Source organism: Alligator mississippiensis, chromosome 1, assembly GCF_030867095.1.
Source record: "Alligator mississippiensis isolate rAllMis1 chromosome 1, rAllMis1, whole genome shotgun sequence".
NCBI lineage: Eukaryota > Metazoa > Chordata > Crocodylia > Alligatoridae > Alligator > Alligator mississippiensis.
In genome coordinates this window covers 244,585,834-244,601,351 of record NC_081824.1, presented here as the reverse complement: position 1 = coordinate 244,601,351, position 15,518 = coordinate 244,585,834, and the positions used below count along the sequence as shown (strand labels likewise).

Below are 15,518 nucleotides of genomic sequence, written 5' to 3'. Positions count from 1 at the left end.
AATCCGGCAATAATGAAGGGAAGTGGACTGGCTGACCAGAAATAAAGAGGCAGGAAGAAGAAGTGAGGGAAAGGAGGACCTGGAGAGGTATGTGATGGTTGTGTGGAGAGTGAGGACTCCTCAACTGAAGATTTTGGAGTGAGAACTAACCAATGCCTGTGGGTGTTCATTCTGGATTGTTTTATGTTTTCTGCTGAGCTCTGTGGTGCAGATTCAACTAGGGCTTTGAAACTTGTGTTGCTGGACCCAGAAAGGGACGGTGTAGCTGGGACCAGGGTAAAGGCTGGATTATTTTGGATTACTTAGTTTCATCTGAGCTCTGTGGAACAGAAGAACCATGGGCATTACAGCCTGTACTGCTGAGCCCAGAGAAAGACTGTGTCGCTGGGACCAAATTACAGGAGTGGGTTAAGGGGTTGATTGTGCCTAGGGGGAGCTAAGCTAACACAGACCCCATGACAGCCTTCCTCTATAGCAGTGGGCATGGCCCTCTTCCTTGGATCCATGGAGTACATATTTCCAATCTTTACAGCAATAGGACATCGGCCACTGTGGTTCCCCTGTTTTACCTGTAGCAGATTAGGGTCTTATGTTTTGTGTTGTGTCAGGGTTGACTGTGGTTTGGCTAGGAGGTTAGACAATGATTTCGTATAGAATGGTTTGGATAGGGGTGATCCTGCCTCAGGCAGGGTGCTGGACTAAATGACCTCTTAAGGTCTCTTCCAGCCCAACTTTTATGATTCTATGACTGAAATCAAAACAACTGAAGTAGTGTTATGTGCCAAATTTATAAATGGTCTCTCTGCTTTCATTACACATAGCAAATTATGACTCTATTTAAACTCTAAATATAAGCATGGCTTCATTTCCCCTGAATTATCCAATCTAAACATAATATGTAATGGGCATTTTTGGAAATAGATTAAGTCTCACTTAGGTGGCATCTGGGAATTGTCTAGTTTCTATGGCTCGATAGACAGCAGTAATGAGAACTGCAATTAAAAAAAACCCACAAAGGGTATCCTGATTATGGAAGGCAAATCAAATTGGTACTTGAAGGATGAATGAGCCTACCTAATCTCATCACTCAGAACAAGGTGCAGAAAAGGGAAGTCAGGCAGACAAGTAGCTGCACTGAGGAATCCACAGAGCAGGGAGCTCTACCACCCCAGGAATAGTTCTTACAGGTTGTCAGAAAGGAGACTGAAAAGGTGAAAGAACTCTTCATCTTCTCAGAAAAGAATTACAGTAGAGAAGGACACTGTGCGCAAAGGAAAGCGTGTGTGCATTTGCAGAAAGAGCATTATCAATGACCTCACTGACTTTACGTCATTCACTTAAGAGCAGTTATCTTACTGAAGGCACAAAAACCACCATATGGCTACTTTCTAAACATTGAGATTTTCCCAAAAAGTACAGTAGGTACCCAAAACACCTCCTAAACATACCATATCCATACCCTACCATGCAGCCAAGGACACAATCATAGAATCACATAGAAGTAGGGCTGGAAGGAACCTCCAACCAGAGACACAATCTTCCCTGTCCAAACCCTCCTATATAATCTAAACTCTACATAAGACTAACCAAAATGTGGAACTCAAAACCATCCACCTTGACACAACATGTACCTAACACCCTAGCTTGCCGCAGATAAAATAGGGGAATCATTAGAGCCAATGACCAACTTTTATGAAATGTTAATATATGCTCAAGAAATCCTGGGTAGAGGACCATGCCCACCCCCCACCCTACTACAGAGGGAGGAAAAACCCTCCACAGGCTATGCCAATCTGAGCATGGGGTACAATTCCTTCCTGACCCTAAATAAAGTGATTGGTCTGAGCAGAGAGGCAAGACCCTGTATCCAGAAACTTCTGGCTTTGGTCCCAACAGGAGCACTGGGACTACCTAGTCAAAGTTGCCGGCCTTCGCTGTAGCCAACACTTAATGCCTCTGGAGAGAGTTTAAGAATACCCTGACACATGTAGCAGAAAGGGAAAGCAGGGACAACCAGCAAAGCCCAGAAGCATAGGAAATGTGCACAGTAGAACATAGGCATAGCTATGCCTAAATTATCCCCAACCACTGGCTGTTCAACCTCTTCTTGAACAGCTCCAGTGATGGAGAGTCAACAACTTCCCTAGATATCCATTCCAATGCCTCACTATTTTAACAGTAAATAAGTTTTTCTGGATGTCCAATCTAAACTTACTTTGCTGCAACTTCGGGCCATTGATCTGCATCCTTGTTTCTGCAGCAAAAAAGAAAATTTGTTTTCCCTCTTCTTTATGGCACCCCTTCAAGTACTTGAAGGCTGGTATCATGTCCCATCTTAAGTGCCTTTTCTGCCATCTAAATATGTCTAACTCCTTCAGCCTCATGTCATATGACTTATTTTCCAGGTCCTTTATCAACTTTGTTGCCCACCTCTGGACCCTCTCTAACTTCGTTATCCTTTTTAAAACGTGGAACTCAAAACCGCATACTGTACTCCAGATGAGGCCTAACCAGTGCTGAGTCACTATCGTCTTCCATGTCTTGCACTGTCAGAACTGCATTCACTTTTTGTGTGAATGCATCATGCTGCAGACTCATATTGACTCTGTAATTTACCAAGACTCCCAGATCCTTCTCCATAGTGCTGCTACCCAGTCACCTGTCACCCATTTTGTATTTGTGTTTTTTTATTATTTTCCTTGCATTTTTCCACACTGAACTTCATCCTGTTAGCTCTAGGCCAACTTCCCAACCTGTCAAGATCTTTCTGAATTACACTCGCATCCTCCAACATATTCACAGTCTTTTTCCATTTCATGTCATCTGCAAACTTGCTCAAGAAGCTTTCTATGCCAGCACCCAAATTGTTAATAAACATAATTCTATGATTACATGTTGAACACTACTTGGCCCAGAACCAATCCCTGTGAGACTCCACTCAAAACCTCCTGCCATCCAGTATGGACCCATGAATAATTACCCTTTGTCTGCAGCTATTGAGCCAATTATCTATCCACCTTGTAGTAAATTTATCCAGCCCACATTTCTCCAATTTGTTTATGAGAAGGAAGGCCCTGTGGACCGTGTCAAAAGCCTTGTTGAAGTCCAGACAAAGTTCCTTGGGTGAATTTGATATCTTTTATTAGACCAAACCAAATAGATGGAGAATAGTTATTAAGCAAGCTTTCAGGTTCAAAAACCCTTCGTCAGGCTAAGAAAGTTTCAGCAGCTGGTGTATGCTCTTCCTGGATGGAATGAAAAGTAAAGAAGCCAGAGGCTGGGCTGGGGAGTCAGTTGCCAGGCAGATTATAATGCGTCAAAAATCCAATGTCTATATTTAGTCCATGATCTCTAGTATCCAGCAGGTTGATGAAATGCAGTTCATAGGCTCGTCTCTGGGAAGTGTTGTGCAAGTTTCCCTTGAGGATCAGGACTGAGAGACTGGAGAGAGAGTGGCCCTCCTGTGAGAAATGTGCCCCCACCGGTAATTAGGTATTCCTGTCTTTGATAGATTTCCGGTGTGCATTCATTCTGGTGCGCAGTTGTTGTTTGGTCTCTCCTATGTATTTTCCATCAGGGCATTTGGTGCATTGGATGAGGTATATTACATTTCTGGAGGTGCAGCTGTAAGATCCTGGGATGCTGATGGCTCTGTTGTGGGGTGTAGTAATAGTGGGGGTGGTGGAGATGTGTTGGCAGGTTTTGCATTTCTTGTCCTGGCACGGTCTGGATCCTTTTGGTGTGTTCTGGGCTTGAGGAAGTTTGCTTCTGGTGATGAGGTTGGTGAGGTTCAGTGCTTGTTTGAAGGCTAGGATGGGTGGCTCTGGGAAAATCTTTTTAAGAATAGGGTCCTCTTTCTAGTATGGGTTGCAGTTGTTTCAGGATTTTTTGTACAGGTTCAAGGGAGGAGTGATATGTCATCACCAGCGGTGTGCGATTTGTGGGGGGTGGGTTTCTGTACTGCAGCAGTTCTTCACGTGGTATGCGGGTGGCTCTTTCAAACGTGCGATCTACCTCTCTGGAGGAGTGTCCTTGTTGGGTGAAAGCCCTTTTAAGATTGGTAAGGTGGCAATCCTGGGTGTTCTCTTCAGTACAAATGAGGTGGTATCTGAGGGCTTGGCTGTATATCACAGTTTTTTTGGTGTGTTTAGGGTGATTGCTGGTTCTGTGCAGATATATATGCTGGTCTGTGGGTTTCTTGTATAACGTGGTCTGTATTTTATCATTTTGGATACTGATCATCGTGTCTAAAAAGGAGATGCTGGTGCTGGAGTATTCTAGAGAAAGTTGGATGGAGGGATGGTGATTGTTGAATTTCTGATGGAACTCAATCAGAGATTGTAGGTTTTCAGTCCAAATGATGAAGATGTCATCGATGTATCTTAAGTATAGTAAGGGTTTGATGGTGCAGTTCTTGAGGAAGTCTTCTTCCAGGTGACTCATAAAAAGGTTGGCATACTGTGGGGCCATTTTAGTGCCCATAGCTGTTCCCATCATTTGGAGGAAGTGTTGATTATTAAAAGTTAAATTGTTGTGTGTGAGGATGAAGTCCAGATATTCACAGCATTCCCTTCAACCACCCAACTAGTTACTTTGTCAGAGGAAGAGATTTGACACAATTTGTTTTTCATAAATCAATGCTGGCTGCTTGTGATCGGCCTTTCCTCTTCCAGATGTTTGCAAATGGCCTTCCTTAGGATCACAGAATCATAGAAAATTAGGGTTGGAAGGGACCTCAGGAGGTCATCTAGTCCAACCCCCTGTTCAAACAGGACCATCCCCAACTAGATCATCCCAGGCAAAGCTTTGTCTAGCCAGGTCTTAAAAGTCTCTAGGAATGGAGAGTCCATGACCTCTCTGGATAAGCTGGTTCACTGTTTTGCTACCCTTCTAGTGAGAGAGTTTTTCCTAATATCCAGACTAAAGTTCCCTGGCTGCAACTTGAGATCATTGCTTCTTGTTCTGTCATCTGCCGCCACTGAGAACAGTCTACCTCCATCCTCTTTGGAATCACTCCTCAGGTAGTTGAAGGCTGTTAAATCCCCTCTCAGTCTTCTCTTCTCTAGACTAAATAAACCCAGTTCCCTCAGTCTCTCCTTGAAAGTCATGTGCCCAACCCACCTCACCATTTTCATTGCCCTCCGTTGGACTCGGAGTCTCCAATTTGTCCACATCCTTTCTGTAGTGGGGGGCCAAAATGAACACAGTACTCCAGATGCAGCTTCACCAGTGCTGAACAGAGGGGAAGAATCACTTCCCTTGATCTGTTGGCAATGCTCCTACTAATGCAACCCAGTGTGCCATTAGCCTTCAACAAGGGCACACTATTGGCTCATAATCAGCTTACTGTCCATTGTAACCTTCAGGCCCTTTTCTGCAAAGCTGCTGCTCTGGCCAGTCACTGCCTACACCCTTGGGTAGCAGGGCTGGATTGGACCGGGCTGTGGCAGTCCATTGCCTCTCCCTGCGGCTGCCCATGCTCCTGACCCTTAGCAGCCTGCCCTGAGTGCCCGGCACCACTGTGTGCAGGTGACAGGTGCTTCACCTCCACCTGCCACAGTAAGTTTGCTCCACCACCGCCACTGCCGGGAGAGGGAGGGACATGGGGAGCCATGCTACAACCCACTTGCAAACCATGGCCCCCGCATGGGGCTGAAGGCGGAAGGGGCAGGCACTGACTCCTGCCCCCCTGGGGCTGCCCCACCCCAGGCTGTGCTGTCACAGTGGGAGGCAGTGGTGATTTGAGCTCCGTAACTAGCCTCAGCAATCCCCTCCACACCCCGCACCGAGTCAGGTCCCCCCCCATGGCCAGCTGGCCGCTCCTCAGAGGGACTCTGCTTAGGGTGCCATATCTGGCATCTGGTTGCCTTAGGCTCTGCATGCTTCTCATGCACCCATCAGTTTGTGCGCCACTGCCCTGCAATAGGGTGATTAAACCCCACTTCCCCCAAGGCAACTGGGATCTGGCCCTGCCCTTGCTCCAGTGAGGGGGTGGGGGGGGCTGGGGACACCTTACAGTGGGTGCTGCTCCCTTGCCAGGCAGACCCAGCAACACTCCAGAGCAGGGTTTCCCACCCTCACCCCTTTCTCAGACAGCCGGAGCAGTGATAGTGCTCCACTGCTCTGGCTAGGAAGGAGAGACCCTGCATGGCAGGAACAGATGGCTCACCCCAGGACTGCAGAGCATGCTGGGATGCTGGAGGACTCTGATTTGACTTAAGCCAGGAAGGGGTCTGGAACACAAGTTCCATAAACCGGTTTGACTTCCATCGGTTAAGTTTGATACTACATTCAACCAAGTTTATCTTAAACCAGTTGCAGCCATTTTGAAACTGGTTTATGTGCACTGACCTTACATTGTTACAGGTTTAAACCAGTTTCTGATCACTTAAACTGGTTTGTGTGTAACTTCTGTCCCTGGCCTTTATGTTTGGCTACATTGTTCTTTCAGCAGATGTCTGGAAAAATCGAGTCTCCCATCAGTACCAGCCCATAGTTTTGGATAGATTTGTCACCAGCTGGAAGAATGCCTTATGTACACTGAAGAGCAGATAGGAAATTAATGGGATTCTACAGGACTTTGACCATAACACCATAACATCCAGGAGGTATTTAAGTGCTTTGCAAATGTTCACAGTTTTGCCAGAGCAAATACTAAATCATTTCAACTCCTCATACACAGAGGTAAGCAACACAAATGTCCTTTCCAATCCCCTTATCCACAGTTCACATTCTTTCCATTACTATTTGTAAAAATCAAGATAAATCTCTCTTTACCAGAGCCAGGAAATTTAAGCATGTGCTTAAGTGATGGAAGTGCTTTACTAGGACTCTGACAATTAAAAATTAAACATAAACTTAAGAACTTTTCTGGATACAGATGTTAGTTTGGAAAAGTTAACTCTCTCTTTTTTTTTTTTTTTTAAATTACAAATGTTATTCATGCCCCTCTCCCTGTTTCAGAATTCTCCTCTTGAAGGACCAGGGACAGAAAAGTTTTATCCAGTTACTGAAAGAGGGAGAAAACTATAAGAAGAGCCTGCCATTAAGTTCTTTTCTACATACAAATATTATACAACTTTAAATGTACAACATATTAGATTATGAAGTAGTACCACTACCCAATTCCGTATTATAGTTATTCCAGCACAGAAACACTGACAGCAATACAATGTATTTGCAAACAGGGAAGGAAATACGTCTTATAGAAATGCAGAAGTTATATTTCCAATATAATTGTATACATACCATACCATCAGTTATTAAAAATGGGGGGGAAAGGGGGGACCTGTGACCGCACACCACTTACCAACAAGTCACATTTTTCCAATATGTTTTTCAGTAATAAGTGATAATACTTCAAATGCACTTGGATCACTGAAAAACAATGCCACATAAGATTAAAACTGAGAGCACCAAGTACATCTTTGCTATAGTAGGGAAGCTCACTGTTTCAAGTACACCAACAAATCATTAATAATATCAAGTGGAAAAAACGAGTTAAACCTCCAGCAACAAGAGTTTATTTCTCAGCAATTCAAGCCAACAGCAATAACATCCTTTGATGATTTCTCATTGCAGTTATTAAGATTCCCCTCTAGCCTACAAAATTATACCAATGTGATGAGCACTAGAGGAATGTTACTGTGTATTTTGCTTAAACTAAATGCCCTTTAGCTGTATACTCAAAAGACAATACCAAGGAGCTCTAACCTTGGAAAGTTAACAGAGATGGAGATAACCAGTAGTCTGGCTCCCTTACCTACGAGTCCAGAATTGTTCCTTACAATGCTCTTTTTAGTATTTTGTCTTCTTCTAAGATTAACAAATGCCTCCTGTGATGGAATTTCCATCACTTCCCTTGGAAGGCTATCCAAAACAAATAGCAGTAAAAGGATGGTACTTATCTTCCAAAATTAAATTTAAGTTTTCTTTTTCTGAACTTCATTATATTCCTCTCAAACCCAATATCACTAATTTTAAATAATATTAGGCAGCTACTTCATTTTGTCCCTCTCCTGTAAACTCACCAGCTTGTCTGGATATTTTTTTTTTTTTTTAACTAAAAACAATGTCCAGAACCATAATAAAAAGTTACATGTATATTTTCACAGCAAATACTTCCATAGCTATTTTCATCTATAGACCTTAACATGCTTTGCAAAGGAAGGTTAGCATAACTGTTATGCTTTTACAAGTGGAAAAACTGAGGCAGACATCAAATTGTCCTGAGTCACAAGACAGAAAGAGAGCAAGGAACTGACCCCAAAGTTTCCTAATTCTTAGTCTTGTAACACGATGTAATAGGGTTCCATATGCTCCCAGAGGACAGGACACTGTGAACTCAGTATTTGAGGCAAGCTCATAAAAGCAGTGGAAGCAAGAGTTATCATCTACACTTCTTTCTTCCACGGTAAAGTGCCTTTGGAGATAGAGGCAAAGTGCAGGTCAGGCTTTTTTGGGGGGCTGATATACTTCACAGCAATATTTTTGACCATCTTTAATATTCACACTATTTATTTATTTATCTTTCTATTCAATATTTAGTGCCTTTAATTACAAAGGCTCATTTTGTTGCCAAATGTAATAAGCCAGTCAAGTGCAAAATATTAATACAGTTACCCCCACAAAATCCACATTTTCGGCTATTTTTTAACTAGGTAAACTGTGCTGCCATCTATAGACCAGAAGTTTGCAATGAACCCAAAAACAACACCCAGCTACAAACTCATTCTTCTCCCATCATATTTGCAATTAAGAAAGAAGTTGTTTCTTGTCTTAGATGTAACTTTAAAAAAAGGCAGCTTAGGACGGCCAGAGGAATAATTCTGTCCTTCCTAAAGACCTGTACAAAGCACCCACATTAACTGCTTCCTTTTTTCCTCTGGTTTATTTCAAGATCGCTGATATGTTCCGGCGTTCAATTCCTACTCGGATCCCCAAACCAAAGTCTACAAGCGTAACCAAGTTACCCATGAGAACTCCTACTGGGCATCTCCACAAGCCACTCCATGACAGCAATAATGGAAAGCTACACAGTGTAAGAACTGTATCTAAAACTTGCCTTCAAAATGGAGGGAAAAGGTAAAACATTCTCTACTATGCCCATGTGTAACATCTCCTTGAAGAATGTGAACCTCTGGAGCAATCACTTCCAAGAGTTGTGTGAGAAAAAGCTAATTCTTCCACAAAGGATGAAATAAAAAAGCTAACCATTCACAGGTTATGTGAAATGCCAGAACATACTCCCAGGCCCAGACTGTGCTCTCACTTCCAGTCCAAATCCTGATTTACAGGATTTTTTTTTTTTAATTTATTTTTATTTTTTTATTTTTTTTTTTACAGATGATTGCAGTTTTCAGCCCTACCATGAAGTGACAAATGAGGCCACAAATAAATTCCCACTTCAGTTCTGACATCCCTCCTCACATGAATAAAAACTGCAATTTTACAATAGATTGGTGAATGCTTTATAACCAAAATGATGAGTAATTGTGTGTTATTTTTTAGTTGGTCTTACATAAGTGTGTTTCAGTGTGGGTAATTTTAGGTTAAATATCAAGTAAAATAAGACAATGAGTGGAGGGATGGTGAAATTTGCTATTTAATATAGTGCCAATTGAGCTTAAAGCAGCAAGCTTTGGGTTGTATGCATTATTATTTTTTAGACTAATGAAAAAAGTGTCAGTTCCCACAATGGTTAGTTAACTGGTGTGATGTAGCCACACTTGAATGCACACAAAAACCATATTATAAAAATGGATGCAAGAATTAAGACTTTCAATACGACTTTTTAATCTGCTATATTAATTTCTCACGCTTTACTAGAATTATGGTGTCTAGATTTCTAATTGTTTATAAGGTCCCTACTGGAGCAGATTTCATGTTGTGGGTGCAGTATTTGACTGAGAGTTGGTACTTTGACAGAATGATCCTAATATACTGATATATTTGTACACGCACATATACACACTTGAGTCTCCACTCAGCCATTGAACAAACCAATAAAAATAACTTTGTTGGCTATTTGCCTCCAAAGTAATGCTGCCAACACAAAGCTGTATAAAGATACAACGGTACCATTTTATTTCTTGAAGGATGCTTTTAAATTCCTTTGAAAGATTTATTTAAAATATTACTGATGCTGTTCTACTTTTTCATATGAAAATCAATAGAAAACTATTATTGGTGACTGTAACAGGCATCCTGTAACACTGACTAATTCTTGGCTGCTGTACTAGAACAGCGATCCTCAATCTTTTAAGGCTGAACAGCTCCATAGAAAATGTCAGATCTTAGCACTCATTTTTCAACTATAGAAAAATAAGCTAGCAATCCTTCTTTGCAAAAAAATCAAAGACAACAGATTGCTTTTAATACTATGGATTCCTATTTGAAATCTCTGGGTTTATTTTGTAAATCATGTTTGCATGACTAATAGTGACAACCTTCAACACCCTTGAAAATCTCTCAAGGAACCCCAAAGTGCCACAGCACACTGGTAGAAAAATCACTGTACTACACAAACTGGTTCTTTCAGCTTTCTTCTCTCATTCTCTCCTGATCACTCTCTGCCTCTACTGGAACTTGTCTCAATGGTCACACTAAATCTGTAATTATTAGATTAGTAATTTGTAGGGCAGGTGCAATTTTTAAGTTCTGGCAACATGGATCTTTCCACAACAAGAATGGTTTTCTAAACTCTAAATAAAGGGAAAGACTCTGTCACTGAGAAGAAACCGGAAGAATCCCTGAAATCTAAAGCCCAGGCCCTGGTTCTAGAGATGGCCTCCTCTTAGAAAGGTGATCATGGTACATTGCTCAAAGGCAGTAAGATGAAGCTTGTGCTGCTGCTCCTAGTGATTCTCCTGCTGCATGGAGAAAGGACAGCAGTCACCAGGACTGTCAAGCAAGCCCCTTTCATCAGAATCAGTTCATCTGAAGGAGGAAGCTGAACATTATCATTCCTTCTTTGTTAGTACTCAATGCAATAACATTTTAAAACGGTTAGTAGGATTAGACTTTAAGGCTACATCACTCTAGGGGAATGGGGGTCCAGCAGAACCCAGACGATTAATATTAAGATGGTTTGCAATGAGCTTTCTTTGCAGCAGGCTGCAGCTCAGTGGATTGTTTCAGCTGTTACTTCAAAGAAAACTGCTTCATCTCACAGCTGGAGCTCATCAGTAGTCCCATACAGCTGACCAGGGAGCCATACCCTTTGGAATAAAAGCCACAGGAAAGAGCTGGAGTATCTCAGTGCAGCTGTTTGCTAGATTCATACATACCCCCAGCTACTTCACAAACCCTCAACTTGGCCAGGGGCTAAGGAACCTAACCCTGTGAAGAATCCAGGTTTAACTGTATTAAACCAATAATTCCTTGCAATGCTCTTACCATGCAGTAATCAACTCCAAAACAGTTACACCAGCTTAGCTTGAATTTACCAATTAACTCCAATAACCAGAATCCTAGCCTTGATGTAGAAACTATTTGATGAAGTTCTTTAGCCTGTGTCCTGCAAGAAGTCCTGTGGTCATTAATCACTTACCCCAATACAGCCATGTCCTCAAAACTAAGCACTAGCATAAAAGTAAATTTTCTTTTTAAACAATGTTTCTGATTAAACACACTTAAAAGAGAAGATAGTGCATGTTTTAATAGTGGCCCCAAATACACAAAAGATCTACTCGCATCCCAACCTGGTTTTAACTCCGTTTAGTGAATACGAAAATCTGTTCCAGACGCTTATGTTTAATTAAAGTTTTTCTTACCTTTAAAATGTTGGGCTTAATAGAAATAGACTTGGTGGGGCTGAAGTTGTGTATTTTAAGTAACAGGACATGCCCAATATTTGGGGGACTGATGGTTTTTACAGCAAGGTGCTTTTTAAAAAATAGTAAACAAAGCTGGGATAAACAGACACTATTTTTTAAACCCAAAGGTAACAAACAAATGTGTTTAAATCCATAAATGAGCTCACTGACAGCATTTTCTTATACTTCACATTGTAAATTCTAATTTATTTCCAATTAAGTGTCGAATGATGTACAACCATTTTGTATTTTCCATAGGACACAGTAAAAACTCAACATATGATTTTTCATCCCTACCATGTAAAAAATAAACGAGTGAATTAAAAACAATGGAAAATACTGTAACATCTTCTTAACTGATGCTTACTTGTGCCACTGAATTACTAATATGCAGCATCTGGTTCCATGTAGGGACCCTCTCAGAGGAAGTACAGGCACAGGATCTAAGCTACAGGTTATGTGGGCTTTACCTATGATCACCTGTTGTCATTTCTAGTAGTGCATACTCCAGGGGGGGAAAAAATTATCACAAAACAAAATTATGCAGAGGTTTCTGCAAAAAAAGAACAAACTGAGATGAGAGAAAGAGGGCTTCTGATGAAGCATAATACAGTGTTCTCCAAACTTAAGTTCTGAATTCAGTCTTCTAGGTCAGATAATAAGAGTCTTGATGATCAATATTTTTTTTTCTACACAAGCTCCCAGACCTGCAGTCCTATACTTATGTGCTTATGGTCAGCCAGTACAAAAATTATTTATATTTGACTTTGCCACAAATTTTTCCTATTTATTTCTTGAGACAACTGACAGCAAGTTTAGCACAATGGAGGTGAAAATGACTGTACAAACCAGCACTTTTTTTTTAAATAATTTTGCTTTCTGCCTTCAGAAAATATGTGATAGCCATAAAGCCATAATATTGCATCTTCCGGAACTTGCCCAACCTAGAAGACTCCCAGTACTCTGGGCAAGATTAGCCCCAACACCATCTTGCACAGTAATACTCAAATGTGTTGTATTAAACATTATATGTATTTTTAATGGATTGTAAAACTGTTACTATAATTGGCTGTATGCCTTGATCATCACATGGAGTAAACAAGAATGATTAGCTACTTGCACAGGATGTTTTCACAAAAAAGTGACTTGTAATACACATAAAATGCTCATGCGCACACGCGCAAAATATATATTTTATGTGTGTGTGTGCATATGCACATTTTGTGGGCTACCCACACACACACAAAGCTTCTAAAACCTGCTAAATATTACTTTGGAGAGAATTTTCTTGCAGTAACTCTGTGTTGCATGAAGCAGTTAATCAACAGGGGTATCAAACTTGTGGTCCATGGGCCAGATCCGGCCTGTGGAACTATTCTGTCCAGCCTGCCAGTAGTCCATCAGGCTCCGGATATTGTGGAGTATGGCCTGCTGCAGTATTCAAGGTTCCCAGAAACTGATGGGAGACCCATTGGCAGATGGCTACTGCCTGAACATAGACCCACACTGCCACCTCTACACAGATCTATGCTACTGCCTACCCCTGAACCTGCGTTGCAACCACTGTATCTGGCTCCATGGATCCAGCCCAGGATGAGTTTGACGCTCCTGCTTTAGGGTGTAGAAAAAAGCATAGCACAAAGCTTGTGCTGCCATGCCTCTGTCAGCTGGTGGAGCTGGTGAGCTGCTTTCCCAGAGACTCCCATAGCCCTTTCTGTCTCCTGGAGCTGCCAGGACAGCAAAACCCCAAGCAATGCACTTACTGGCACAGTGCAGGACTCCTTACCCTTCTCTCCTTGCACTGGGACCATGAAGCCACAGCACACCTGGTTCTTTTGGTGTCTAAGGTTCCTTTTTTGTGCCTTTTTTTCCTGCACTCTGGGTGATATGCGAGACACTAAATTTGCCATGGGATGCTTCTGCACCAGAAAGAAGTTTCTGATGTAGTCAGGAACTTCACTGAGGAGGCAGATTTGTAAATTCTGTTGTGGGATCACCATTTTTATCATAGGATAAACTTAACTGAATGTCTAACATATAAAAAAAACCCAGTTGCACAAAACTTACTTTTACCCCACAACAAATGTAACATGTGAAGGGGGGCCAAGAAGCACTATGTGTTGAGTGAGGGTGGAGTAGGGAAAACCATGCTCTGATGCTCACAAGCCATTATCATGAGACTCTGAATTTCCCAGAACAGATGTCAGAATAATTGCATGTTTCATGTTTGCAGCTCAGCATCATAAGATGTCAAGTGAATGTTATGATTGCAAAAACACTGGGAAACTGGACAGCTAAGGGAGTTGGGATTCAGTCTGTCACCTCAGGACAACTGGCTCATCTCATCTAGGCTGGCTGGGGCCAAAAGCTGTCCTGGGAAAGGGAAAAATTTTGTTCCCGGCCCACGAATTCTGGGAGGCCTGAGAAGGCCATTGAATTTACTGGGTTACCAACAGGTTAAACAACTCAATGCTACAACTTACTTAGGCCGTGACCCTAACTTCAGTACCCACAAAGCACTTGGAGCACTTGGTAGGGAAACTTACCCCGATGTATCAGCTCCGTTTCTCAGGGTGCTAAACTAACTCATCTCTCCAAAGGGTCTAGAGACAGCTTTGTGGAAACCTAAGGCAGTGCTTCTCAATCTGTAGATCACAACCCAAAAGTGGGTTGCAAGAATATATGAAAGGGTTGCAAACAAGCTTTAAAAATAGATTCTCTTTAAAGGAGTAAAATGTGGGAAACCGGGGCTTTTCCTTTGCAGGATGGCAGAGCTCCAGCCTGCAAGGGGCTGCTTGGGGGGGGGCTGGGGCCCAGCCCCCCCACACATCGGGGGGGGGCTGGGGCCTGTGGGCAGGGGGCAGTGGGTTGGGAGTCAAGAGACATTCCCAAATAGGTCCTGGTACAAAGGATGAGAACCGCTGCCCTAAGGGACCTGATGGTGCTGGGGACCAGCACTGCCACTGGAACACCATTCCTACTACGGGATAATCTGCCTGGGTCTTGTCTGCAAAACTCCTGGAGTGACTAAAAGAAGGGGGGAGACACAGGCAGGTCACGAAGCTGTGAACTGGGACAGAGCGTACCCTGGACCCGGGCAGAGGCAGAGACTTAAAATGAGTCCCCTACAAGCACCCAGGGGCCCGCTAAACTTCGCAGTCAAAGCAGAGCCCCCACCCCCTCCGCTTGCTTCATGTCACTGGATCTCGGTGCTGCATTTTCCCTCACGCATTTCCCCAGGCCGAGGGGAAAGGGCACTGGGCCCCCTTGAAACACCCTGGCCCCGCCGGGGAGGAAAGCGCCTGCCGCCCCGAGGAGCGCGGCAAGAAGGAAACGAGGAAGTACCTGGGCTGCTACTACTGCTGCCAGCCCCGGGCTGCGCCTCCCACCAGGGCTCCTCCAGCGCGTCCCCCATGTCCGCCGCAGGCCACGCTGCCGTCGCACGCGGGGAGGGTGGCGCTAGGCCGGGGGAGGTGCTGTCGGCGGGCCCCGCCCCGGCCCGGCTGCCTCCAGCAGGGGTAGGGGTGCGGGGCGGGGCTGCAGTGTGCCAGGCGGGGAGAGGAGGAGGAGGCAGAGCTGAGCTTCGATCACGGGGAGAAACTTTCTCGTTAGGAGGGGATAGACGGGCAGCGAAGCGCTGGAGCAGGCTGCCCAGCCGGGCGGTGGGATTTCCAACCTTGGAGGCTTTTAAGCTACCGGGAT

The 15,518-nt window shown here is 43.3% G+C and overlaps 2 protein-coding genes across 6 annotated transcripts in view; one reads left to right on the top strand and one right to left on the bottom strand.

Moving 5' to 3' along the window:
• The window catches only part of FILIP1L (filamin A interacting protein 1 like), a 343,045-nt gene extending 332,768 nt beyond the window's left edge, over positions 1-10,277 (top strand). For 3 of the 5 annotated variants that reach the window (XM_019476091.2, XM_059720439.1, XM_006258335.4), the window contains one exon: positions 8,900-10,277. In XM_019476091.2, coding sequence (XP_019331636.1) covers positions 8,900-9,088 — 189 coding nt within the window. In that variant the 3' untranslated portion in view covers positions 9,089-10,277. Of the gene's footprint in view, positions 1-6,451; positions 6,609-8,899 lie in introns of all 5 variants that reach the window. The other 2 variants (XR_002086599.2, XM_019476094.2) reach the window with 2 other exon arrangements.
• Positions 1-15,275, bottom strand: part of CMSS1 (cms1 ribosomal small subunit homolog) — a 417,726-nt gene extending 402,451 nt beyond the window's left edge. The window contains exon 1 of the mRNA XM_059720440.1: positions 15,162-15,275. The gene's annotated coding sequence lies outside the window, so the exon portion shown is untranslated. The remainder of the gene's footprint in view (positions 1-15,161) is intronic.
• Positions 15,276-15,518: the final 243 nt, after the last annotated feature.